The sequence below is a fragment of the Xiphophorus couchianus genome, chromosome 14 (genome assembly GCF_001444195.1).
Source record: "Xiphophorus couchianus chromosome 14, X_couchianus-1.0, whole genome shotgun sequence".
In the NCBI taxonomy this organism is placed as follows: Eukaryota; Metazoa; Chordata; class Actinopteri; order Cyprinodontiformes; family Poeciliidae; genus Xiphophorus; species Xiphophorus couchianus.
In genome coordinates, this window is record NC_040241.1 from 9,304,004 (window position 1) to 9,330,442 (window position 26,439).

The window sequence follows — 26,439 nt, forward strand, 5'->3', positions numbered from 1 at the left end:
TTCCCTCTTAAAACTCTTCCTCCCCCCGTTTCCACCTCCCTCTCACCCTCTCAAACCTCAAACTTCTTCTTCTTCTCTTCTTCAGTGCCATTTCTCCTCCCACCATCCCTCCCAAAACTTCCCATCCTGTTTCTTCTTCCCCTCCCCGCCACCCCATCGCAGTGTTTGTTCACTTCTCCTTACTTCGCCCACCTCTCCTCTTCCTCCTCTTCCTCCTCGGTGCAGCTGGTGGGGCCCTTCCATTAGTCCTGACATGCAGAGGCACTGATTCTGTAAAGGTCGTGACCTCTCGCAGTAGGCTGCGCCAGGGCTTAGCTCGACACTCTTGCACATCTGCATGCCCTGGATTGCCTATTACATGCATAGCTTGCCCTTTCCACAACACACACACACACACACACACACACACATGACCACAAAACTGCAAAGAAACAAACCCACACACACACACACACACCGTTAGATGAACACACAAAACGCTGCCCCACTCTCATCAATGCTGACAAGACTTAACCCCTCCTTCGGTAGCACCAACTGAGTTCACAGCAGCTCTGTGTGGTGTGTGTGTGTGTGTGGGTGGGGGCGTGTGTGTGTGTGTGTGTGAAAGAAAGTCAGATGTGCAGAGGGAGAAACCCTGATTAATTGGACTGCTGTGGTCTTGGGAAAGACCTACAGCTGCCTCTTTACCTCGCTCCCTGTTTCTCTTCTTCATCGGCTCCAGTCGTCGTCTTCCTCACCTGTTTTCCTGCGTCGGCGGCCATGATGGGTCGGACACAGTCAACGGGTGTGAAGGTGTTTGGACTTTCAGGACCACAGCATCGGTTGGATGTGGTGGGAACATAATTGGTTCTTTAAATGTGTTTTTAAAAAACCAGCATAAACTCCGTTTGAGTGCAACAGCATTGCAGTAACAACAATAAGTTTTATTTGTACAAACACAACTAGAAATACATCCGAACTTTCTTTTTCTGGAAGTTTTTGATGACATTAAAGCCAAATTTTTAACATTTCAATATATTTGGATCTGACTTCGAATGTCAGCTGAATGCCCCTTTACGTGTAACTAAATCGCGTTTTAAAGCACCGCTTCAACGTTCAGCTGTTTTCTCTGAATCTGGTTTTTAACAAATGTAAAGAAAACTACACATTTCTTATTCTTTCTGATTCTTTTCCATAAAAAACACCAGTTGCTTTAAATTGTGCCACCATCCATAGAACCGGTTCAGCATTGGATTTTTGCTGACTTAATGTCGCGTCCTGCAACCTGAAATGTTTTATTTCATCTGTTCAATTGGCTCAACTTGTTTTTTGTTTTGTTTTGTTTGCTTTTCTCATGTTGATCAAAGTTTTGACTCTAAAAGCACCAGAGCTAATATGCAGCTTCTCAGCAACGTGATGTGACGGAGTTCCTCCCTCCATTTCCATCGTCCCCGCCGCTCTGGGTCTGTCGGTCCCCACTGTAACCGGTGACTTTGTCTTCTTTCCCCCCTTTTGTGGCCGGGACAAAGGGGTCCGGTGCCCTCTCACAGGCTAGGTTACAGGCTGTCACATGAGGCGGACACTCTTGGACCGTGCAGCGTTATCTACTGTGACAACTCCGATTACTTCCACAGCCTCCCATCTGATCAGCACATCCCATTCAATTAGTGGCAATTAGTCCTGGTTCTCCAGGACTATTCCAGGACTATTAGTCCTATTCTCCACGGCTACAAACCACACCTCCTCCTCTTCCCTTCTTTGCCACCTAACCCTTTACCCCTGCCCTGCTGTGATGCTCCAAAAAAAAAGAAACTCTGAGCCTTCAAGAAACAACCTAGCACTCTGGCTGGTGAGCAACTTTGGGTCACATTGCAGTCTTCCCCTTCAGACGCCTTCGTCCCCGCAGCCCCCTGCCCCTCGTCCTCCAATTATCCTCTCACACACACCCACACATGCATACAATGACTCATTCACACATTCATACTCAGATGCACCACCAGAGCACATATTCAAAGTGACACATCGCACAGAAACCGTCTGGTTTTCTGCACACAAACTCCCACAAGTCCTGTTCTGACACTCGCAGGGAGGTTTTCGTTTGCTCTGCGCCGCAGTGCTTACAAAACGTGAAATGTTAAATGTAAAGCAGGAAGTTCTTAAAAGCATATAAGAGTCAGTCAGGGCAACAAAAAAAAAAATTCACACAGTCTGCAAAGATCTTGTAGATGTTTGTGAAGTCTACAAAACTCTAGCCTGGTCATTGGCTTCCTAAGTAGCTCCACTTGATTCTCATCTCCCTTCACCGGGGTTTCTCCCATTGACGTGGATTCCTCCTTTATATTTTCAACTGGGCCAATCAGCGAACAGAACAAGAAGTTGTGAGCGAGAATCTGCTGCACCGTTTTAGAAATGTAGTCTGTCTGTAGTTTTAGCAATGGCAGCAGAGGAAGTGAGCGAAGAAGTTCAGTCCGCGCTGTCCACGCTTCCAGAGACTAGCAGCCACCTTGTTCAGCTCAGCACTTCTCTCTTCGCAGAGAAGGATGGTTGTTTATACTTTTTGCTTTTTCACAGAACATCATAAAATGCTTTTGGAAATTTATAGCAGATAACCAACGACAAAATAAAAGAGGAAAGCACTAAACTCTTAGATTAGACGACAACGCTCTTGTCACCATCTATCATGTTGCCTTTGGGCCCATCTGAAGGTCTGAGAACAGACCCCTGGTTTGGGAACCGTAGCCTGGATATATGAATTCAGGCTACAACACAAAAATTCCCAGCATCATCCCAAGGCCTTAGTTTGCTGTGTATTCCCTTTGTATGCTGCCAGCCCCCCCCTCCCACCTCTTCCCCGGCGCTGTGAGTTTGCACACACCTGGCCTTCACAAATGAGGGCCCTGCAAACACAGCAAGCGAGGGGAGAAATCGGGATGCACGGAGGCGGGAGGGGAGGAAAAAATGGGTGTTCGGTCGTCAAGGTCTTTCAGCATTCCGATGGAGCAAAAAGTTAATGACGGCTCCATTGTGTTGGGGGAAAGCTGGCTGGAGGAGAAGTGTTACAGGGAATCACCGCCTGTACCAGTGAGCAGCAACAAAAGGGGGCCGACCCTGAGCCGCGTCAAGTTTTCGCTTTAAAAATTATTCAAAGGCGATATTTATTTCATTCCGAAGGACTTCAGGAACATTTCAGCCATTTTGAATGCATGCATCGACTTTCTCTTCTGTAAACAACTGAAGAGGAAAAGCAGGGAAATATTATATAACACGAGATTGATTGAATCATTCCTTGATCAAATTAAATCAATTTATCACTCAGTAACTCCCTTTCGGGTTTTTCTTTTCTTTTTTTAAAGCCGCCCCAGCATGCCCGCCTTCCCTGCAGGCCCTAATGCGTGCTGACAGTTTCCCTCCGTAATTGGTGATCACACCCAGATGGATGGTTCCTTAATTTGCTGTTCCCAATAATGCCGGGCGGGCAGCTCAAGGGAAAAGGGGCAGCGGGGCGGGGTGGGGCGGGGGGAAAGGGGTGGTGGAGAGCTGCAGCGTTAGTGGAGGTAAGGGGAAGCGGGTGGGGGGCATCCTTGATTTGTTGGTCATAGATACGAGAGCAGTAAACACCCTGGGCTGCAGACCCGACAGTTTGACCAAGCTTTTGTTCACACGTCCGTTGAAAAGCAGCTCCCTCCTCCTCCTCCTCCTCCTCCTCCCCTCTTCCTCCCCTCTTCCTCTGCTTCCTCCTTTCCAAATAAACCTGGCCTCTTTCCAGCTCTTCCCCTCTGTTTTCAAAAAGCGGCGCGTGATCGTGTTGCGCCTCAGATCCTCCCCTGCGCGCTCCCGAGAGTTTTTTTTGTGGCAGAGACAGGATGAGGAAGTGATGTCTCGTGTCTCCCCTCCGGTCCTTCCCCCCCCACACCTTTTCCCAAACTAAACGGATTTCTGCGGCTTGTGTGAATGAGGCGTGAACGCAGACAAAGAGCGAAATGAAGTTCCCGAGGTTATAGGTTACGATCCGGGTAGGAACTTTGACTCATGTGTGGTCGCGTTGGCTTTAATAGGGAGAACACAAATAAGGTGATGGACTGGGTCGAGACCCTCTGTTCCTAATGAGGGCAAGCCGCCGTGACCCTGGAGAGCCAGAGGACGAAGAAAGGCCCATTCGGATGATCCAATTGAAGGGCTGGAATTAGTTTAAGAACGATGCAGGGGCCACTTGAAAGGTGAAACCACCTGCTCTAAATAAAATCAAATGAGAACTTAGTTTAAGGGATTATTGAGGTCCACACCACCAGTGCACACAAAGCAGCTAAATGGGACGCTCCTGGTTCGCCAACATGGCGGTTTATGGGGCAACATATTTTGTTGATGTTAGGCTAATGTAAAAAAATATAGATATTTTTGTTTCTGTTAAATAAGAAATGATGACGCAAGAAATGAATGTTTGTTCTCCAGATAAGCTATTAAAAAACAGTCCTACCACTTTCTGTCCTCTTCTAGTGACATCCGGTTGTTGATCACAAGACCTGGAAGAAAAGTGTAGGCTAATTTTGATACAACTGAAAAAACACCTCTTCCTGGTGCAAAAACCTTTTAGTGAAAATCATGACTTAAAAAAAAATTGGCATGATTCACTACACAAATGTATTTTTATAATTCCAGTTTGCGCAAATATATTGTCAATGGAAACGCTGACTTTTTCAGACTCCTAATACTCCTAATTTGCGTATCTGACAGAGTCACGTCTTATAATTCTGTTTTATGGCTCAGGAGACATTCAGATGAAACTTATTTCATGTTCAGTGCTGGATGTTCAGCATGAAATAATGAACAACGACCAATAAAAACCAAGCTTAGCTTGCTAGCCAAGACAGTCATCAGCTCAGCATGTCAGCCCAGGATTTCTGATTCTGCAAACACAATGTCCTTTATGATTACTGGCGGTGCTGCTAATGCAGAGCAAATGGTTGCTGTGAGGACGTCAAGATTACACTTTTTGCTCAAGGACGGGGGTTTTTTTTCACCTTCCCATCCATCATGCTCACTGTGTGAAGTAACCTTGTCTCTTACAGTCCTGGTTGTTTTCAACTTTTCACTCTTTGTTCAGATCAGATGTGACTGCGGCCATTTTAATTTTTGCCCCTATAATTAATTCATGGAACTGATTAAGTCTGTATCACCCGGTCTGTTCTCAGGGCATTTTTGTCCTCTCGTATTTATAGAAATTCCCAATTAGATATCCCTGACAGCATGAAAAATGTAGATTTTTAATAATTTCTGAAAAGTTTATGTTTGTTTCACCTTAATTAGAAGGAGTAACAAATCAGTGAGCGTGGGTTAGATTTGTTTGGGAATTTCTTTTTCTCCTGTTTATACAAGGTGCTTAAAGTCTGCAGTTTTCTACATTTTTTATGGAAAATTTTAATTATTGAGAAAGAGACCATGTTTATCCTTTGGCTTTTTTTTTGCATCTTCATCAGTAAATGCTGTATGAGAAATGGAAACAAAACGGGAAAAAAACACGAATCTTCGCAACATCACTGACATTTGTCAAGGAAATAATCAATATTATTGCAGAGTTACTCAACTGAGTCACCCAGTACACATATATTTTAATAAAAGTCCATTCAACAGGTTAGCTGATAATCATGAGTCACGTTCTTTGCCCACAGAAAGACAAAAATAAAAAGATTAAGTTCCATAATGGGGTAATTTCATTTCTAATAAAGTTTTTTTTGTCCTGGTTGTAAATTGCGTCATAAGATTTTAAATTGTAATTTATTTAGTCTTTAAGATCTTTTGTAGGATTGATTTATCAATATCAATATAGACAGAAATTAACTGCAAACTTCAAGTTGTTTTCATGAAAAGCTTTTATTACTTCTTCTACAGAGAAGTGAGTTCAAAAATAATTTCATGATTAAATATGACGCTTAATCTCTTTTCTTAACTGTAAACAGTGGTGGAAATTTACTGGGATTGTCACTCCAAGAGTTAACTAGTGTTCTTTAGTACAATTTGTCATTTTTTATTACTCTTCTACTGCTTTTCATTTTCATCCTTTTGCTTCCTTCTGAGGAAGAAGAGAGCAGACTTTGTGTTAACAAATGTTTTTTTTTTTCCAAGAATGTGCGTTTTCTCCAGTTATCTGAACGGCTTCCACCTGCTTGCTTTGCTTTCTACTCCATGTTAATGAGGGTAAGACGTTTCTTGGATCAGACAACCCAAACATGTCCCTAATTCAACAGTGGCTTCTTATGTGAAATTTGAAGAATGCCGTTTTACCAGAGCAGCGTCTGTCTGTGAACGGCAGCCAAAGAGAAGTTGGGACTCAGCCACACAATGGCAAAAGCAAACAAGTCTACTTAATAGAATAAGTGAAAATAAAGGAAATCCAATGAGGTCAAATTGGCATATTCGACCCGGTCATTCAGGAATGTGTGAAATACCTGCGAGCTCTTCGCACCTCATTATCTGGAGGCGCCTGAAATTATCCGGCCGCTTCGGCGCAACAACGCTGATGGAAAATCGATCGGCACCTTTGCAGCGCTGAATGCATAAATCTCAGGGTTCAAATTAAGTCACAGAGAGGAAAGGGAAACACAAGTTGACATTTGGAAAAAGTGGCATATGTATAAAGTCTAAAATCCTTTAAACTCCACAATCCTCAAATAGTAGGAGGCACGAGGTAATAGGATTGATTTCTCCACGCAGTGTTTGTTTCTACTGCTTACGGCTTCCATTAATGTTTCAGATAAACAGGAAAGCTGCAAGAAGACAGTACAGGTTAGGTTAACTTATCACGAAACAACAACAAAAACAAAAAACAACACTAAAATGGGTTTTGCAATAAATGGTTACCTGAAAATTTCCTACCTTGTCATATAAACTGCTGGTTTCCACCTTTCTTGGCTGACTTCATTACCCTGGATGAGGCTTCGCCAAGTTAAAAACAGAAATACAGTTTCATAAAGTTATGAGTTCAACGTGACTAAAATGGTCAGTCTTTCAATTCCTGCAATCAAAGTTGTTTTTATAAGGATAGGCAGAGAAAATACAGGGTTTGCTCCGGTTGGTGTTTTTCAGAGTACAGACAGCAGTTCATCTCATCCCCACCCTGCATGCAGCTGGTCAGCTGCATGTGTCAGCCAAGTGAGGAGCTTTCCTCAAAATCTTCCTTTTATACAAAAAAATTTATTTGGAAATATTTACTGTCGTGAAAAAATCTCTCTGATGGTGAAGGAGAAGGAGAAGTTATACATTTTTCTGACAAGATATGAGACGTATTGTCTGCTCCGCACTAGATTTTTATATCTGTGGTGAACAAGAGCCAGCCCATAAATCACTGGAGGTTGTGTTGTGTTATCACAATATTAGCAACTGGAGGAAAAACTATATGCAGGAGCATTTGGTCTTTTAGCAGAGGAGTGACAAGGGGGCATCTGCAAGCAACTGGAAGGACAACCAGATTAGAGAAAATTGCTTTATTTTTTGTCTTATGGCATTCTAGAGCTTGCTGAGAAAAACAAAGGATTTGGAAATGAGACCGGCCTGCTGGAGAACTTTAACATGAAGCAGGAACATTTACAATGAAGTTTGATACATTTAGAGAAAGACAGCTGTTACAATCGGCCATGCTAACTGCACTAGCTGGGCTAAAGTTATCAAAAACGACTTTAAAGATGTTACCATCTGACGTTTCTGATTTTATGTCACTGAAGTAGTAAACTTCTGGATTGTCGTGTGGTGTCACTTCTCTTAATCTTAAAAGTGAATAATCAGAATAGTTGAAGAGCTTAATTAATGACCATTAACAAGAGAAAGTAGTAGGTCAAAACTAATTCATTTAAAATGGCATTAAAAGACTCTTCAAATGCACCAATATTGATTATCCAAGCTAGAAATTAATTCAGGTTTTGTAAAGTTAGACTTTTCAGGTGAATTTAAGCCTTTCAATTTACACATTTAAAATCTGAGGAAATCTGGCAGATTTGCTCATTTCATTCAGAACAAAATATATACAAATGTTTTCTGGTAATCCGGTGAGTTTGTGTTTATCTCTAATTCTGACTGAGAACAAACTCAGATAATGTTTCAGCAATTACCAGAGAAGGACCCAAAGTTATCAGGTTGATCTTTCAAACTTCATCCGACAATCGTAAGTGGTAAATAACCGGCTTGGTTAAAAACCAAGCAGGGCTTTACGAGTGCGTTTCACAGGCAGCATATAAGAAATATTGATTATATTCTACTTTTTTTGTGCTGTTGGATTCACAAGCAGGCAGGAGGTAGGCAGTATCCCACCCATCGGGGCGCTGTGCAATATTTATTAAAGAGGACATGCATGACACAGCAGGTGGCACGAGGATAAATGACAAGGAGCAAACTGGTGACACATTGATGATGGAGAATCTGGAAAAAGACTGAAGAACTATAAATACACAGGAAACAAGTTACAAGGAACAATGAGGAGCAACAAAGGAGAGCAAGGTCATAAGTACTGAGAGGAAATAGAAATGACAAAATAAAAGCACAGTGAAACATAGGGAACAAAGTCAGAGTAGATTATGTTATTACTATAATATTTAACATGACTGTAAACCAAACTCTAGAGAAACACCAGGATTACGATGGCAAAACATAAAAATTCAACCAACGCACAACAGAAACCATATTGACCAACACAAATCCTAAAGAACATGACTTTAAACTCATTCATTTTCATGAGCTAACGTAAAAAAAACAAATCATTTTATTTAATATTACAGTATACAGAAACATATGACCTCATAATAATGTGGCTGCAGCGCTGTTAAATCTTTCAGATTGATTTTAGATTTTGTCTAATTCTGATTTTCTGTCACACCTGATTGTTTTAGATCAAACTCATTTTCATTTTAGGTCACAGAAAGTTCATGAGTATCTTCAAAGGGTCGTTTGTGGCAAAATATACAGACAAAACTGAATGTTAAAATATGAATAAATAACTGATTTCTCAAGATTAAATATTATGAAACATCTTTTCACATTTATGTAATTTGGCAGTTTACAGAAGACAACTGCCTTGATTTGGTTGATGTCAAGCCTGGTGGTGGTTATTTCGTTTTATTTAATAGTTGCATTGTTATTGACAAAATGACAAATTCTGCTTTCTACCAGTTTAGCCTAAAGCTAACTTGACGTGTCAGCATTTAGCCGCGGTGGACAAATTATTACAACAAGCCAAAAAGGATACAAAATGAGGAAAAAAACATTAGACCTTTTATAAAAAACATGTCAAAATATTGTTATTTTTTTCCCTAGTACATTTAAACATATCTGCTCAGGCTGATTTTGTCCAGTTTTAAAATCTATTCAATCTGAAACACTTAAATGGAAAAAAAAGAAAGAAGAAAACTCCCAAAAATCAGAAAGGAGTTTTATTTTTTCAGAGCACTAGAAATCTTACTGAAATGTGAAAGAAAAGAGAAGAAAACATCGAGAGATTGTAATGGAGCACTAATACGATCATTAAGCTGCATTAACGTTAAATCAGTATCCTCAAGCTTTCAATGAGACGCTGCCTGACAGCAAGACGTAAAACATAAAAAACACTCTCTAACAAGTTTGTCTCGAGTAGATTCTGGTTTCTTCTCGTCGTGCCGCGCTTTCCTTGAAAATAACTGTGGCGTTTTCACCGCAGATTGTACATTACCCGAGTTATTTTCAAAAACACATTAATGTCCTCGAATCCTGAATAACAGGCTCAACACCAGAGTCCCTGAGTATCTAATTAGCTTCTATCAATTCACCTTGAATGCATTCCCAGCTCAGTGAGTCTTGATTTTCTGACAACAAAGAAATGTATTGCTTCCTGCAAAAAAAAAAAAAACCTTGCATGCATTAAGCTGGGAAGCACTTTGCATTACTGCTGTCAGATGTCTGAACATAAAGAAGAACAACTGGAAGCCATTACTTTGGATTGGAAAAACAAACTTTTTTTTGTTTTTTTAGTTTTTCCTCTCAAGGCTGACGGTGGTTAACAGACAAACGGACGCTGCAGAGACCTCGCTCATTGTTGGTCGAGAAAACAAAGCATCTTGTGTCCTTAAGCTACGATCACTTTCTGCTACTGCACTGACCTAATCAAGGCAGATGAGCACAGAAATGGGGCTGGTTTATACCCAGACTCAGATCCAACCAGACGAGGCTGTAATGTGTGTGTGTGTGTGTACCAGATTTTTATATCTTTATGGGAACCTATTTCTGTCTACAATGTGAGGTTATGGGGACCATTGCTCCTTGTGGGGACATTTTCTTGGTGCCCATGAGGGAAAGTGTTGTTTTTGGGTTAGTGGTTAGGTCTGTGATGGTTGGGTTTAGGGTAAAGGTTAAGGTAATGGTTAGGTATGTGGTGGATAGGGTTAGGGTTATGGTAAGGGTTAGGCTGTAGAAATTAATGGAAGTCGATGTGAAGTCCCCACAAGTGATGAAAACGCGAGTGAGTGGGGGAGTGCGTGCATGTGTGTGTGAGTCGAGCTCGTCTCACGTGATGCCCCTGAATAAAGACAAACGATCAGAGGTGTAAAAGCAGAGGGGAGGAGGTGGTGGAAAGTATCGCCCGCTCATGTACTTAGTTGCACAAACAAAAGAAGCGACCTTGAAGCTTCTATAAGCAGGGCGGTGAGTTCGAATGGAAGGATTTAGGTGGGTTTTTTTAAAGCGAAAGAGAGAGAGAGACAGAGAGATCTGGGCAGCATCACCACAACCATTTGAGGAAAAAGACTGTGGGCTCTCTTCCTATTACACCAAGGTTTAGATTTCCTCTGCGGAAAGGGAAAATTGAATGCACCAGCTCAACTTTCCAAGCAATCGCTTACACCTCTTTGCATGAAGGAGGGGATTTATTTAGCCCTGTGAAAGGTTGGCAGATTGAAAGAGGGGAAGATTTAGGCAGCAATGATGGCTAATGTGCGTGTGTGTGTGTGTGTGTGTGTCACAATGCCACAAAATACACAAAATATGATGGATCACCTACTATTTTTGATTATGAATGCAGACTATTTCAGCTTTCATCCTGCTGCAGGCCTTGGTTTTCATGCTCGCAGAAGGGACTGAAAATTATTATTTTTTAATGTTTGGAAACACAATTACTCTACAAGCTTTCAAAATATGCCCTCCAAAAATGTCTCAATACCAAAGCTGTAATTCAAAGGCACAGTTTTAGCATAATAATATTTTTAAGGGGTTATTTATACTTTATTTTGATCATTGTGGAAAATTCATATTGGATAGTAGCATTGTAAATTCAGATTTAGGCCGTCTGCTCCGTAATGTAATACCAGGACTTTTGAAACAGCCTCAGATTATGAAACTATTTCATCCATTCAGTTTTCATAACTGAATAATAACAATCAAAAGAAAGAGGCTGGATAGAAATCAAAATATCACTGAAGAGAAGGAATTTGAGTTCTGACTCCTTTCCCATCATCCATTTTTAAATATCTATTTATCATAATATTTAATTAATTTTCATCCAAAATGGTTCATAATGTGTTTTCATAGACTACAGACTGGTGACCTCCCATTTTTGCTACCATTTGGAAGAAAGACTTTGTATCCTTTTTGTTTTGTTTTTATAATTCTTAAAATAAAACCCAGAGTCAAACACCTCCACCAGAAACACATTCACTGAACACACATAAGAAGGCAACAATGTGAAAACGGGTTTTTATACGGGAAAGTAAAGGCATCGACATGCATAATAAATTGATATATAGATGTGGATGAAAGGAGTTTGCATTGTCTTCAGAATATATTTAGTTAAAACTTATTGGCTAACAAAATAAAGGTTTTCCTGGACTGGAAGATCTGAAATATCCACAAACAGATGATAGATTCAGAAGTGAGTTTTATAGTTTCTGAGTTTAACCTGTGGAAGAGATGAAACTCATTCAGCAATTGCCTCTAAATTGTCACAAATATCTAAGAGTGTGGAACAATGTGTTTAGCAACTTAACGCTGCTTTGCGTCTACCAGACTCATTGGGCAAAACGATGCAACAACACAAATATTTAACTGACTTCCTTCTTACTCTTCTATGTACGCTGGAGGGAAAGTGTCTGTGAATATCAGTTTTCAAGTCTGGCAAAAATTCCCAGTTGGATTTATTTCTGGACATTGAATGGGTCGTTCCGACACAATTTGATTTGATCAAAACCAGTAAACCTTCTCCTGCTGGAAGTTTTTCTTCCAAAGGTTGTTCTTGGTTCCATCCACATCATCTCTGATCAGCTTCACTGTGGAGGATGATGTTAGTTTTTATTGTCCCTATATTGACAGTTTGCTGTGTCTCTTCCATGGCTTTTGGTAAACTTTCTTCCAACAATGCATTTTTCTTGCTCTTTTTAAAAAGTTGCAGATGTGTGAAGTGGGGAACCTACACTGTATCTCTCAACAGATTCTTCCACCTGAGCCATGAATCTTCGCCACAGTCACCGTAAGCCTCTCTGCTGCTTCTCTGATTTTTGACCTCATTTGCTGCGTGACATCTGTCTTGGAAGGTTTACGGTTGTAAATCCTCTTTGCTCTTTCTGTTCTCTGTGGATTGGTTGAAGAGCGTACTGTTGGACATTTAACGTTTCGGATATCGTTTCATAACCTAGTTCTGCTTTAAACGTTTCCGTAACTTCCTGTCTGAACTCTCTGGTCTGCTCCTTGGTTCCAGTGATGCTTCTTTGTCTCCAAGGACGCCCTGGTGGACGACGTTTACTGATCAGATGACTTCTAAAGACAGTTGATTGCACAGAATGCGACTTAATGGTATCAGGTCAAAAGATGTTGGAAACAAAGACAGTAAAAACATTTATTTCAACATAACATTTAAACACTTTCATTAGACCTAGTGTTCCACTTCGTCTCACATCCAGGGTAGAGAGGACTGTTCCTCCTGCTTCCCGCCGCGGCGCTTGGGTTGGCCTGGTTCTCAGGAATGCAGCTGTGAACCTTTGGGGCGAGCTTAAGCCCGACTCTTGTGTGAATCGTGTCAAAACAGCGAGCCATCACTTAGTCCACGCAGGCCAGGAAAGGCGGGTGGGAACCTCCAGGTCACCTGACAATTAACCTTTGACCGGACGCCCTTATCGCTTAACGCGTCTTCCTGTCTGTAAATGTTTGTCGTCATGTTGTTTACCTTCCTGAGAGCCTATGCAGCGCTGTTTTACTCTTTTTGCTGTCTTTTTGCCACGTTCCTGTATCCCTTCTCCTCCACTGTCTAGTCCATCTAATCCGACAACCCCTCCCACACTCCGACTCCGTGACCTTTCACCCTACGCACCTCTTTGAAAGTCACATGATCGTGCAGGTGTGGAGGGGTCTCTGCTCTGACCGACCTCCAATTAGTGACCCTAATTAGTGGAGAGGCCCCCCGATGGGCGACTGAGCTGCTTTATGGGGGGGAAAGACGAGGGGAAAGAGAGCAGAGGAGAAGAGATGGGGCTGCGGCCGGACAGTGAGGCGTTCCTGAAGGTCAGCGGACCCTCCAGAAACACAGACATACAGACACTTACAGTGAGCACAGATAGAGAAACGGAGCCAATGTGGAGCAGAGAGTTCATTCAGAACAACAAACAGAATCCAAGAGCGGGAGAGGAAGTGATCTTATCTGAACGAAAGGAGGAACGAAGGAGGGAGCCGTTCACTTCCTGCTAATTAGATCGGGACACACACGCCAACCACCGGTCTGATTCTGCTTCTTCCTGGCTTTAAAGATACTGTTAAATTATCTTCATACCAAAAATCATCATAAGCAGGAGAGCAACCCAAATATGGACGAGTCCTCTGCAACAATAACATCAGAATATTTTCAAAAGACAACTGATGCAGATGAAAACGTTTAGTAATCAAATTCAGCATCACAAGTGAAATTATGTCAAATGAATTAAATTAAATCCGATTTTAGTTTATGGTTTAAAATAATCCGCTAGGGCTTGGGGTTTTCTTCTAATTAGAATAATAAATTATTTGTTTAACAATAAATTGTAATGACTTATGCTACTGTTTTGTTCTCAATACCTTACAAATATTCGACTCAGTTACAAAAAAAGGCAATTTTTAAAAATTGGATTGAAATTTTAAATCAAGATGTTTAAAACAAACCTTTCAAATTAAACTATGATGTCTTAAAATTATTTTTTTTGCATTTGGATGCTTTCAAAATCCACCATGATTAGACTGCTCTGGTTTCATTTAATTTGATCTATCTTTATATATTTTGGGGGGTTTAAAGTACCAGAACTTCTAGTCAGGTGACTTCAGTACATTGATTGGTTCTGTTGGACTTTTTCTTCTTCAGAAGCAGGAAGATGGTGAAACACAGAAACGCATAGCATCAGTACTGTTTAATTAATTAATCATTACAAAGTCTAGTTGCAGTAATTAAATAGAATCCCTCTAAAAAACTTTTACAAACATTTTTAACATAATTAGGATTAACCAAACAGAATTAAAAAAAATTCAATTCAAAGTCATTTTTAAACAGTTATAATAAAGAAACGAATGAATCAACATACTTTAATAATCAAAGGGAAAATTCACAACAACAGAAGTTTTTAATTGCTTTAAAGTTTTTGATGCAAAAAGTTACTCCTCTGTTACTGAATCCATTTCCACTTTTGCTGCATGTTCGACGCCAGGGCTGTCAAACAAATGTTCATTTTGGGCCACATCAAAAATCTGATTGTTCTTAAAGGGCCAGTTGTGCCAGAATGTATTGATAAAACCAAATAAACCGTTAAATTATCAATAAATAGATGTTCCTCCAAGATTTTGTGATTGTTGTTTTTTTGTTTTAGTGTGTTTTTTTATTTTTGCAGTCATATTACAGATTTTGTGGTGCCAATTTAGAAATGTTTGTAAGGAATTTTTATGATATTTGGTCTAATGTGTTAAATGTGACTTTTTGTTACTCGCCGTATCAGTTACAGACGATAACTTGACATCAGGTAAGGCTGAGGCAGCGTCACTTAAACTCCATGTCTCCGACCAATTTTGAGAAACTTTACTGCAAAATCTGAAAAAAAATGTGGAGAATCTGTTGATTTTGTGAGAATTTTGCAGATTTGTGAAAAACTGGAAGGACTTATTGATGTAATTTGGAGTCTAGAGGGCCACATGAAAAGCTACAGTGGGCCAGATTTGGCCCCGGGGCCTTGAGTTTGACACATACTGTATGTTCTATGTAGAATATGTTTCTCATAAGGAAGCACGTTTAGGGAAACATTTTGCACCTTTTGAACATGTTTACCTGCATGTCTCCTCTGGTTATGTTTTGGAGGATGAAGGAATCACTCCGAAACTTTCGTCTTCATGTGAGTACAGACGCGACGGCGTCCTGTTCCTGGACGCCTGTCAGATGAGGAACCAGCATCAGGAGAATGTTGTCATGTTGCTGACCCGACCCAAACGGCGAGGCCGTTTCTGTTTGTTTGTGTTTCCAACTGGATGGAGCTCACCTTTTCAGAAAGAGCAGTAAAGAATCAATTAGTTCATTCCTTTGTAGGAGATGTTTACCGCTGCAGCCTCTTCCTCCGCTCCGCCTCCTCCCTCCCCGCTGCCCCTCCAGTTCCCTCCCTCGTGTTTTCAAACTGGCCACCCATCTGGTCTTCTTTCTGCTGCTATGCTCACCTCTTCCTCGCTCAAATAAAGGTGCCAATCGCTGTAATTGGCTCCCCGCGGATCCATTGTCCCGGTGTGAAGAGGTGCCTCTCTCTAAAATCTGGGCTGAAGGGAGTGTGTGTGTTGGAGGGTTAGGTTTAGTGTGTTGCCTTCACAGCTCCAGCGCCTTGGTTCTTTGCTAGTATTTCTCCTCCTGACATCTGGAGGAATCCACCAGACAGTTGCATCTTGTTTCTTTGAAGGTATCAGAGAGTTTCTGCTGATGTTGAGCCCACAGGTTTGATCGATTCTGTTCAGTCTTGTCGGCAGATTTAAGCTGTTAAACTTTACTATTACCTGGTTATGAAACATCCCAGGCTCAAATCTTTTATTTCCGTATTTCATTCGATTATTTTTTTTATTATTATTAACAAAACATACTTTTCAAAAAGCTTTTTTAAGAAAAGATACTTTGAATTTGCCCGTAAAACACACAAAAGTTTGTTCATTTTTAATGCAACTGCCTAATCTCACGGTTACTGGCGTAGAAAAACCCAACTTTTAACTTTTGCACATTTTCACGTTACAAGAAAATGTTTTATTTAAAAAAAAAATCACTATAGGCACAGTTATTGGTTTGCTGTTAATAGTTGGTGCAACATAATCTTTGCTAAGTGGACGACACCTTCTCCTCTTCCATAACATTTTACAAGATTGGGGCCTACAGAGAGAATGACCTTTGACCTTTCCTCTCTGCACAATCTCTCTTCCAGAGTTTGGGCTCCTTTCTTCTTCCTCTCTTCTCTTCTTCAGCTCAGCTCTAAGCAGGTTTTAGGTTTGTCGACTCTGGTTGCCATGGCAGAAAGTTCATGTTTTGTGTTTTTTTGGCCTGATGAACAGTTTCTATGTTGATTTATCTGGACGTTTCTTAACATTATCATGTCGATAACGACCCATTTTCAACTTTCCAGGAGATTTCACCAGATTATCTTTTATTTTAAACATCCTCATATTTCAAATAGTTTATGACGCTGCACACAAGCCCGCAGCATTATAGATCTTTCACTGTGCTCTAAAGAGAGTGTAGGGTGATTTTGCACAAATGCATCCTTTGTTTAACATCAGACCCACCTGAATATTTTGACTCCATCGATTCTTCTGCATGTTTTGATTCAATATATGTGCAGAATGCAACAGAAGAACTCTACAAGGCTACTGAAAGCAATTCAGTGTGTTTCAGTTTCAAATTATGTTCGTATTATCTCTAAGTGTCCTTCTTCTTTTTCCATATTTATGTAAAGAGTTCACCAAGCTGGCCTTATTCTATAAATTAGAGGGATTGTTCCTTTGTAAAAGCTCAATCTGACAATTAAAATATGATTTGTTTCATTTCTACCATATTTATAAAATCTATCCTCTATTGTGCTTCTGGGCATATTTTACTTTGTACCTATGGGGGTTTAAAAAGTGGCTCTTTTGAAATGGAAATGTTTAATTGGCTCAAAGAAGGCAGTTCACGTTTGTGCTGGTAGGAGTGACAAAAGCTGCTTCCTGTCATCACTCCCAAAATATACACAGGTTGTCATGGAGACGTGGCAACTCTAAACAGGGCACCTAAACATTTTAAAATCAAAATATCCTGACTTTTCCAGACTGTTTTCTAGTTTTATTTTTACAGACATGTTTACAAAATGAACTTCTGAACATTGCAGAACTAGTGATAAAGACATGTAAGAATCCCTGATTTATTTATTCATTTATTTAATTTTGAGTTGCATGAATGGGAGGAAGGACATGCGACAGGAAGCAAGGCTGCACAAAAACCAGGAATATGGGACAGAAAGAAGAAGGAAAGGGAAGTAAGGATGATGGGGAGAAAGGGGCGATATTAAGATAAATAGATAAGGAAGAAAATTTAAAAGTCTGTTTTTTTCCTGTTTTTTTTCTCCATAGTTATTCAGATCTGGAAAACGGTCCAATCTTCTTCCTTATTTTCCAGACTGGATGGGAATCCTGCCTGCCAAACTGTGATCTTTGGAGATATTTTTGAAACTTTTACCAAATACAGTTTCTGGCCGCAGCCTCTTCCTCCGGCGAGAAGAGGCTAAAAACAGATTGCTGCTTCACTGTTAAATAATCTTAGATTTTCTTTCTAGATTCATGTGATTATATGAATCTCTTTCAACGCTGCTTATAAATCTCCTACAAATCATGGCCGACGGCCACATTTAGCTGCTAGATTTAGTTAGAGTGAAATCTGATGGCGTTTTATCAGTTATCAGACTGAATAAAAGTCTCAGTATGTGAGACGTTAAGATTTAACATCAATGTTGGTAAAGATGCATGCAACAAATGCCTATTTTGTCATTTTTCTAATGACGAACTGAAACAAAAATTTATCGCTCACATTTACTCTGTGAAACTTTTCCACAACGAGAAATTGAGCAGTAGCAGATGGATCATTTTCAAAAAAAAATAAAAATCTTTTTTCAGAATAAAACTGAAATAATTCAACTGCACAGTGGCACAGTTGGTAGCACGGTTGCCGTGTAGCAAGAAGGTCCTGGGTTTGATTCCCAGCCCAGGGTCTTTCTGCATGGAGTTTGCATGTTCTCCCTGTGCATGCGTGGGTTCTCTCCAGGTACTCCGGCTTCCTCCCACAGTCCAAAACCATGACTGTCAGGTTAATTGGTCTCTCTAAATTCTCCCTAGGTGTGAGTGTGTGTGTGCATGGTTGTTTATCCTGTCTGTCTCTGTTGCCCTGCGACAGACTGGTGACCTGTCCATGGTGACCCCGCCTCTCGCCCGGAACGTTAGCTGGAGATAGACCAGCAGCCCTCCTGACCCCACTAGAGACAAGGGTGTTAGAAAATGGATGGATGTATAATTCAGCTGCCGTCAGTGAAACATTTAGTTGTTTTTTTTTGTTGTTATTTTTTGTTTCATTTCAACTGGCTATATGTCATTTCTAATTTAGCTTTATGAAGAATAAAGAGGTTAAAAAGTTGAATATTCCTCTTCACTCTGCAGCGCTAAACACAATTCAACAGTTTCTGATAGCATCAACTAAAACATATCACAATTAAGAGTGCCTAATAGATTTAGAGGCAAAACGTAAACGTAAAAAGAGCTTGAAACGTCCAAACGTGGTTTGCTTGAGAAGCAGGAAGACTGTCGAGGTTTCTACAGCAGGTTGACACACTTATGGAAAAAAAGGAGGAATGAACAGAGACGGAGCAGATCACTGCAAATTTACTTTTCTGTTCTTGATGACGGTGGGAAGAAACAGACAGAACACCGGAGTCAAATTACATAGACATATATTTATATGCATATGAATAAAAATACATATACATATTGTACAATATCTCAGCAGAGCGTGAAAACAGCTCCGTCAGCCCGGAAACCAAAGAAAGCCTCTTTAAATAAGTGCAAAATGTTAATGAGACAAAGAACTGTAAAGCATATATAAAGTTGTTGTTGTTTTTCTTTTTTGCCTAATCTTTCTTTCACATTTTGCTTTTTTTCCCCTGTTAAAATCACACAGAGCAGACACAGAGATAACTTGTGCAAAGACCCATTTATATATATATTTATATATAAATTTATATCTATGTACATGTTTGTCACAAGTAGTAGCTGGTGCCGTTAGCTTGACTTTCGGTTTTGTTTTACTGCTCAAAGAGAGAAAAAAATAAAAAGGGTGGGGGGCCTCTGCATCCTGAGAAATTAAAACAACAGCTTCATACGACCTAAAAGAACCACGGAGAGCATTTCTTTAAAAAAAATAATAAAAACGACCAAAAGTAAAACACTTCCTCTCAGCTGGAATGAGAAGAAACGGATAAATAAACAGGAAATGGGCTTTTGTCCAATCCGAAGCAGGGCTTTATCAGTTCTTTCTGGGAAGAGAAGCGGCGTCTCGCTCTCTCAACCTTTTCCCGCCCCCTCCAAGCTGAGCACACGATACAACAACTGCAGATATACATTACAAAACACCATCGAGCAATGACATAAAAAGGAGTCGGTGCTGAATCTCAAGAGAAGAAAACATGAAAGTGAGAGAAGCCTTAACCTGTTTTTTTTTTCTTCTTCTTTTCTTTCCTTCATTTACAACGCTGTCCACACGTCACGGTGGCTGAGACTGAAAGTGAGCAGGTTTCTACCGATAAATAACAGATTTTTTTATTTTTATTCTTTCGCATCAATTATCTCAGGCAACTGAAGCAACGTAAAAAAAAAAAGTTAAAAAAAAAAAAAATAACGAGAACAGATGCTGCGAAGGAAAAGGGTCGAGTGAAAGACAATCTGCGAAGGAGCGCGGCGGTTTTTACACGAGAAGCGGGCCCTCCTGACCTCTCAGCTCGGTTTCACTGCTCAATATTTGATGCAGGAGCGTGTGAATTATGGATGGTGCTTATGGAAAATAATACAGCGTTCGACAAGAGCACAGGTGTACTGCTGCAAAAAGCCCAGAGTGGGTGTTTTTTTGTTGTTGTTTTTTTCCCTTTTCTTTTTGCAGAAATCATCAGCTACAAACTGCTGCTACACGGGCGCCAAAAGGCCCCGCGAGCCGACACACCGAGGTCAGATCCTCTCCACGCGCTCCCCGTGGAAATTTATCGGAAAAACCAGCCCTGACTTCCCTCGTAAGTGTTTTACAAATTGATGTCACGGCAGTACCTTTCTCTGCTGTTTGATGATTTTTTTTTTTTTTTTGCTTTTCCTTTTCTATGCTGCAGAAACACCTCAGGCTGAGAGAAAAATAGCAACAAAGAAAATAAAAAAGAAATAAATAAACCACACACACAACGGAAAACATTCAAAAGGAAAAAGTGATGACAAGCAGGAGCGAAGAGGGGAATGAAAGCTCAAACGACACGCGCAAATTGAGGGCAAACTGTTGCAAATTGCGGGTTCTCGAGAGGTGATTTGGACAAGAAGGAAACCTGGATGAATTGCTTCTCGTGAGATAGAAAAACAACGCAAAACAGGTGGTCCCTTCCGTTTTCCCTCGGCTCTCCGCACCCTCAATGAATGTCATTTTCACCAGACCAAACGCACGGAGGTCAGCTTAGCTTCAAATCATTCAATTATAAAAAAAAAGTGCAGTCAATTATAAAACCAACCGAGGGACCGCAATAATGAAAATCGACTTTTCTAAGACTAAACCGCCGCGAAATGCCAACCAGAGAAAAAAAACATTAGATTTTTCTCTCTCTTTTTGCCTTCGATAAATGGCTTCTTCTTTTTTTTATAAAAACAAAAACAAACATAAAAGCTGAAGGATGAAGCAACAGCTGGCGATGTGAAAAGAAAACCAAACCATAAAGTGCTTTCAATGAAGAGCAATCAGAAGGAAGGGCCAAGGTGAAGCATGATGGGAGGTGGAAAACAAGAGCAGGGTCAAAGTGAAACTCACTGTAATGATGTTTGTGTAATGCAGAGAAACGCTTCTCTGCTAGGCATGGGCCAGTCGGCACTCTCAGGGCTCACCAAGACGCTCACAAGTTTCCACGTAGATCTTTAAAAAAGTTTAAGCTATCGGCGTAAAACGCAAAACGTTCAGATCATACTGCCGTCTAGATGAGATGATAGGAGAAAAGTAGCTTTGTTCTCTGGCTGCATGGCGCATTTAGTGTCCTGCTGCTGCACAATGTCCTCATAACATGGAAACTGAAAGAGTCCCACTTTTTGTTACTATTAAGGTTCGAAGGTTGGAAAAGTACGAGTTGACAACGAGTAGCAAGCTCGTTAAACTGCAGTCCAACAAACTAACCCTGATTAACTAGACAGGCATATTTTCTGTAGCTGTTCCATCGAATATATAATTTCACAAACTGTATTTGTGAAAATAAAATTGCTTGATGGAAACACGTCGAAAACATGTTTTTCGATAAAAGGTTTTTGCCTCAGGATGAAGAAACTTTTTCGCCTGCATCGAAATGAGCGTGTTTAGCAAAACTGCAACGGAAACACTTTTTCCACATCGTGAGTCATGGGATCAACAAGATGCTACTACTGGCGGAAATGACAAAGAAAACGACAGGAAGTGCTAGGAAGATGATGTCATTGACTTTTTTTAATGACTTATCGCATGAGCAAATTCATTCACACATGGTTTTAATTGAATTTCTTATTTAAATCGTAAAATTGCGTTTCTTGACATTAGCGAAACATCGACAAAGTTTTGCGCACGTTTGTAATGGCAACACAGCTACTCCTGCTTTGTGACGATCACAATAAAAATGTTTCGTCAACAGTATCTGATCCTTTCATCCAGCTTTCTAAAGAATAACGTTGCATGAAACATCCTTTCAAAGTAAAGTCAGGACTATTCCTTTAATCACTGCATTATTTTCCTTTGGTTACCAGCAGACAAGAAATAAACATGAATTTAGCTGAAAAACCTAAATTAAGCCACTGAAGAAGACTTGTAAGTTTGCTATTTTCACCATTGCTAACTGAGCTTTTTTTCAAAAACAGATCATTTTTCATCTACAGATAAATCTGGAGACGTTTTCCAGTGTTACAGGACATTCTGACAACAGTAAAAGACTCTTTTGCTCTTACTACTATTAATGAGTTCTCCTGTCACAAATCACTCACGGGCAGCCCAGTCCTCACGTAGAAGTCCCAGCTGTAAACAAACTCCTGTAAAAATCGGATCTGATTTTACATTTTTAAAACGATTAGGGTTGTTATGTTCTAGGATCTGGAATGATTCATCACTACATGAACAAACCGGACCACATTTTCAAAACCAAAACCAAAACTCGCCTCAAAAAACGGCCAAAGGCGCAATTAATCTCATCTGTGATTTAAAACCATATAACGGCGGAAATATTCAGTGTTTTCACCTCCAGCCTCTGTTTGTACGGATTGATGCGCTGTTATACATAATCAGACTTTAGGTCAACATGTTTTAATACATGTTTGCTCAGACGTAGCCTGACAGGTAACTGGAAGGTGAATAAAGAGCAGAATAGGAAAACTGTTCTTGGCAATAAATATTTGAAAACATTTCAAAGGTTTCTGTATTTTTGCTCCATTTTGTGAATAACAAAAATAAATGCAAGAAATCACATTATTATGACTGCTTTGATCAGACTACTTTAGCAACAGCAGGAATAATTATTTTTTCCTGCTTTGAAGAATGTAAGTTGTTGTTTTTCTTACATTTTAGTGTGTACAACATTTTCACTCAATCCGTGAGAATCTCCTATCGGCCCATGCCCAATCTTAAATATTCCACAAACATTTTCAGATGATGGATTTTAAAAAATGAACAAAAAAACGACGACACAAACTTGCCGCTTTACAAAAAGCAAAACACACGGCAGTCTAAACATGCTAACTTTGGACTCGGCATTCTCTCATTCAAGCAAATATGTTTGTTGGGGATGAATTTTCGGTGGAGCAACATGTTGATCCATCGCCTGCGGCTTCAGCTCGAGCCCTGAAAAGGAGGCCGGAGCGAAAACCTCCAGATTGATTCTCCTTAAATAGATTATTTTTCTATCTGTGAACTCTCTCCGAGTTTGACTGAGAAGCTGTGAGACACGCGAATCAACCTGAATCTGGGTTCAGAGGTCGTCTCTTTCTCTTTCTCTCTCTCCCTCGTTCTATCTTGGGGCTGCGACCTCGATAAACGAAATGTCGGCCAGCTCTGCAGCTTCATCTTTCCGCCATCTTCCTCACACCTGTGCTCGTCTTCACTTCCTTTCATGTTAAACTGTCAGCCCTGGATATGTACTGTAAGTTTCCACCATTCATCTGGATCCTAGCATTTACACAAACACAATCAAAATAAAATAATAATAACTAAAAGAAAAAGAACGATTTTACAAAAACTACATCTGGACACCAAACAGACTGATATTAAGAAGCTACGATTATTTTTGTGTGTGTGTGTGTTTCTTTTCTATGGCGATAGCACGTTAACTAAAAGTCAAACACGGCCACTTGAACAGGTACTGTAAGATGTAGTTACTGCTCATCTCGTCCAGACACTGAGCTCAGCTGAAGCGAAAACCGGGCCTCGCCACAGAACATGGAACCGGAACTCAACGCCTCTCCTGTTGCAGGTTCTCTGCTGCGAACGGCTTCAAATTATTCATGTCAAGTATGTTGGTTGTTTTTCTTCCTGAACAGCAAAAAAGACCCATAAAGAGAGAGAGGGGGGCGAGGGGTGGAAAAATATCACACTCACAAACTCACTGGACAAAAAGTGACTTAAAACTACTGTAGAGAGAGTGATGATAAAAACATCTGTCTGCAACATACACACAGCAATTCTCCAACAAAAAAAAAAAACAAAAACAAAGTTCTAACACTTTTCACCAAGTCTTTTCTTCTTTTTTTTTTTTTTTTTTTGTCCTTGTACATGACGCTGCCAGAAAGCGACCCTGTCACTGCCGGTCACAGGTTTTCTTTGCCTGGCTGGCAGCATGAGGCTCCTGGAGTCACGTCCCACACGCCTTAGGTCCGCTTAGGAAACCGTTTTCTTCCCACCTAGATCCGCCTCCTTCCTGTCCAGCCGCATGTACGGCTCGAAGGCTGACGACCCACAGCCGTAGGTGGACGTCAGTTCGTGATGGGCCCCCCCCAGCAGGGGCATGGAGAAGCAGAGGGAGTGCGGGGGCGGGACCCCGAGCCGCGGCGAAGACGGCGTGCCGCCCAGAGACGGCAGTGAGAGCCCGAACGTCCCGCCGGGTAGGGAGCTGGGCGAGGTGCTGCTGCTGATCCCCGGGGAGGTGGCGGAGCCGCCGCCGGGGCTGCCCAGCAGGGAGCCGTTCGTGGGGTGAGCTGGGGGCCCCAGGAGGGAGTTTGGGGGCGGGGCGGGCCCCGACAGAAGGCGGCCCTGTTCTAGGAGGCGCAGGATGTTGCAGGTGGCCAGAGACTCTGACGTGGAGGAGGAGCGCTTGTCTGAGTCCTTGGTGGTGTCCTTCTTCTGCTTGGTCCGACGGTTCTGGAACCAGACCTTCACCTGCAACGGCACAACACGCGATGTCAGCGGAGGACTGGGGAATAAACCAGAGCAAAGCCTCGCAGAGAGAAACCACACATCCAACAATATGCTGGGTTTGCTTTTATCTTGGGGCTTCAGGGGTTTTTTGGCTTCAGAATTTAAATGCACAATGCCTTCATGCATCTTGGGAAATTTACGCCAATAACTTTGCGGACTTAAAGTTTTATCGCAATATTTTGTGGTATTATTGTGATAGCAATGAAAGTGATGATAAGAGCTATTTATTACTACTTTTTTAAGGAACTGTTTGGCTGTAACTGCATGGCACAAATATTGCTCTTCAAAAACATCTGCATTTATTTAGGACACATAAAGCAGTGTGATTTAGAGCAGGGGTCCCCAAAGTCGGTCCTCGAGGGCCGGTATCCTGCATGTTGTAGTTCTTTCCCTGGTTTAACGCACCTGGATCCAATGATGGCTGGTTAGAAGGCCTAAGAAGAACATTGACTTGCTGAAAAGGTTGTTGGTGCCACCAGGGAGAGAACTAAAACGTGCAGGATACCCTAACTTATAGCATTAAACTGCACAAAGTGACTGCATTTAATCATATTTTCAAATTTACTGATAGCTATTGATGCTTTCATTAAACCAACAGTGGAGAAACTGGTAAAAAATAAAAGTAACAATGTGGACAGTTTTTTTTGAAAAAGCAGAGAACGATAAATCAAATGATCACGATAAGAAACATATCACGATGAATGCACACCCCCACACCAATACCAAAGATCTCCATTTGATAGAAATAGATTTTTAAAAAGCGCAACACAAAACCAAAGACGTCTATGTCCTGATGCACCACCACCATCACCAGCAGTATGTGGCTTCAAAGCTCAGTGAACTCCACCTGTCCTCGTCCTTCATGTTTAATTGATGGAGCCCAGCGTAGGTTTATAGCATGTGGACGACTTGCAGAGTGTGTGTTGAAGAGTGGAGGGCACCGTCGGGTCACGGGAGGTCGCCGGACGAAGAGCCCAAACCCTCGGTGGCTTGAGAGGAATCACACGCATGAATAATGTATCCACTGCTGACCAAGATACAGCAAACTCTGTGTTCCCTGCAGACTTTGTACCAGTCGTTCTCATATGTATTTAATAAAATACTTCATATTATTGCTGAAAGCACTTTAGCTTCTAAGGACTCAAATTGTGTTATGCAACTTACAGAGAGAAACTAGAGCGCAAAGTACGGAAGCCATTTTTCTACTCATCCTCATCTGTAAAGATGTTTGTTTTTCTCTTTAGAAAATTTACAGTAACAGTGAAAAAATCTCTTAGTATTGTCAGCACTTCTAAAGCTTCCTATGATAATAATCTCATCTATAAGTACCAAGTTTAAAAAATATGATGGCAATTTGGAAACAATAGTACAACAGAAGAACTTTGTCAATCATTTTTTGTTTGTGTCGCAAAATCAAACAAAAAAGAAAATAAGAAATAATTTTAAAATCCATCCATCCATTTTCTAACACCTTTGTCCCCAGTGGGGTCAGGAGGTGCTGGTGTCTATCTCCAGCTAACGGTCCCGGCGAGAGGCGGGGTCACCCTGGACAGGTCGCCAGTCTGTCGCCACTTTAAAATCACACATAGTCATTTATTGATACTTTATAATTAGTTGAAGGATACAGAGTAAATATACCTTTCAGTAGCTGATATTTCCAAGTTGCTGGAAGTCAGATTTCCATACAGTTAAACTGAAAGATGGTCACTAACCTTTAGATGAAATGTAAATTTTTGCACTTTCGACTATTCAAATCCTTCACAAGCACAGTTTTATAGAACTTCCTTTTGTACTAAATTTTGAAA

The 26,439-nt window shown here is 40.9% G+C and overlaps 1 protein-coding gene across 1 annotated transcript in view; it reads right to left on the reverse strand.

Moving 5' to 3' along the window:
* Nucleotides 1-18,909: 18,909 nt before the first annotated feature.
* The window catches only part of vax2 (ventral anterior homeobox 2), a 30,413-nt gene continuing 22,883 nt past the window's right edge, over nt 18,910-26,439 (reverse strand). The window contains exon 3 of the mRNA XM_028037274.1: nt 18,910-24,595. Within this exon, the coding sequence (XP_027893075.1) occupies nt 24,098-24,595 (498 nt within the window). The 3' untranslated portion in view covers nt 18,910-24,097. The remainder of the gene's footprint in view (nt 24,596-26,439) is intronic.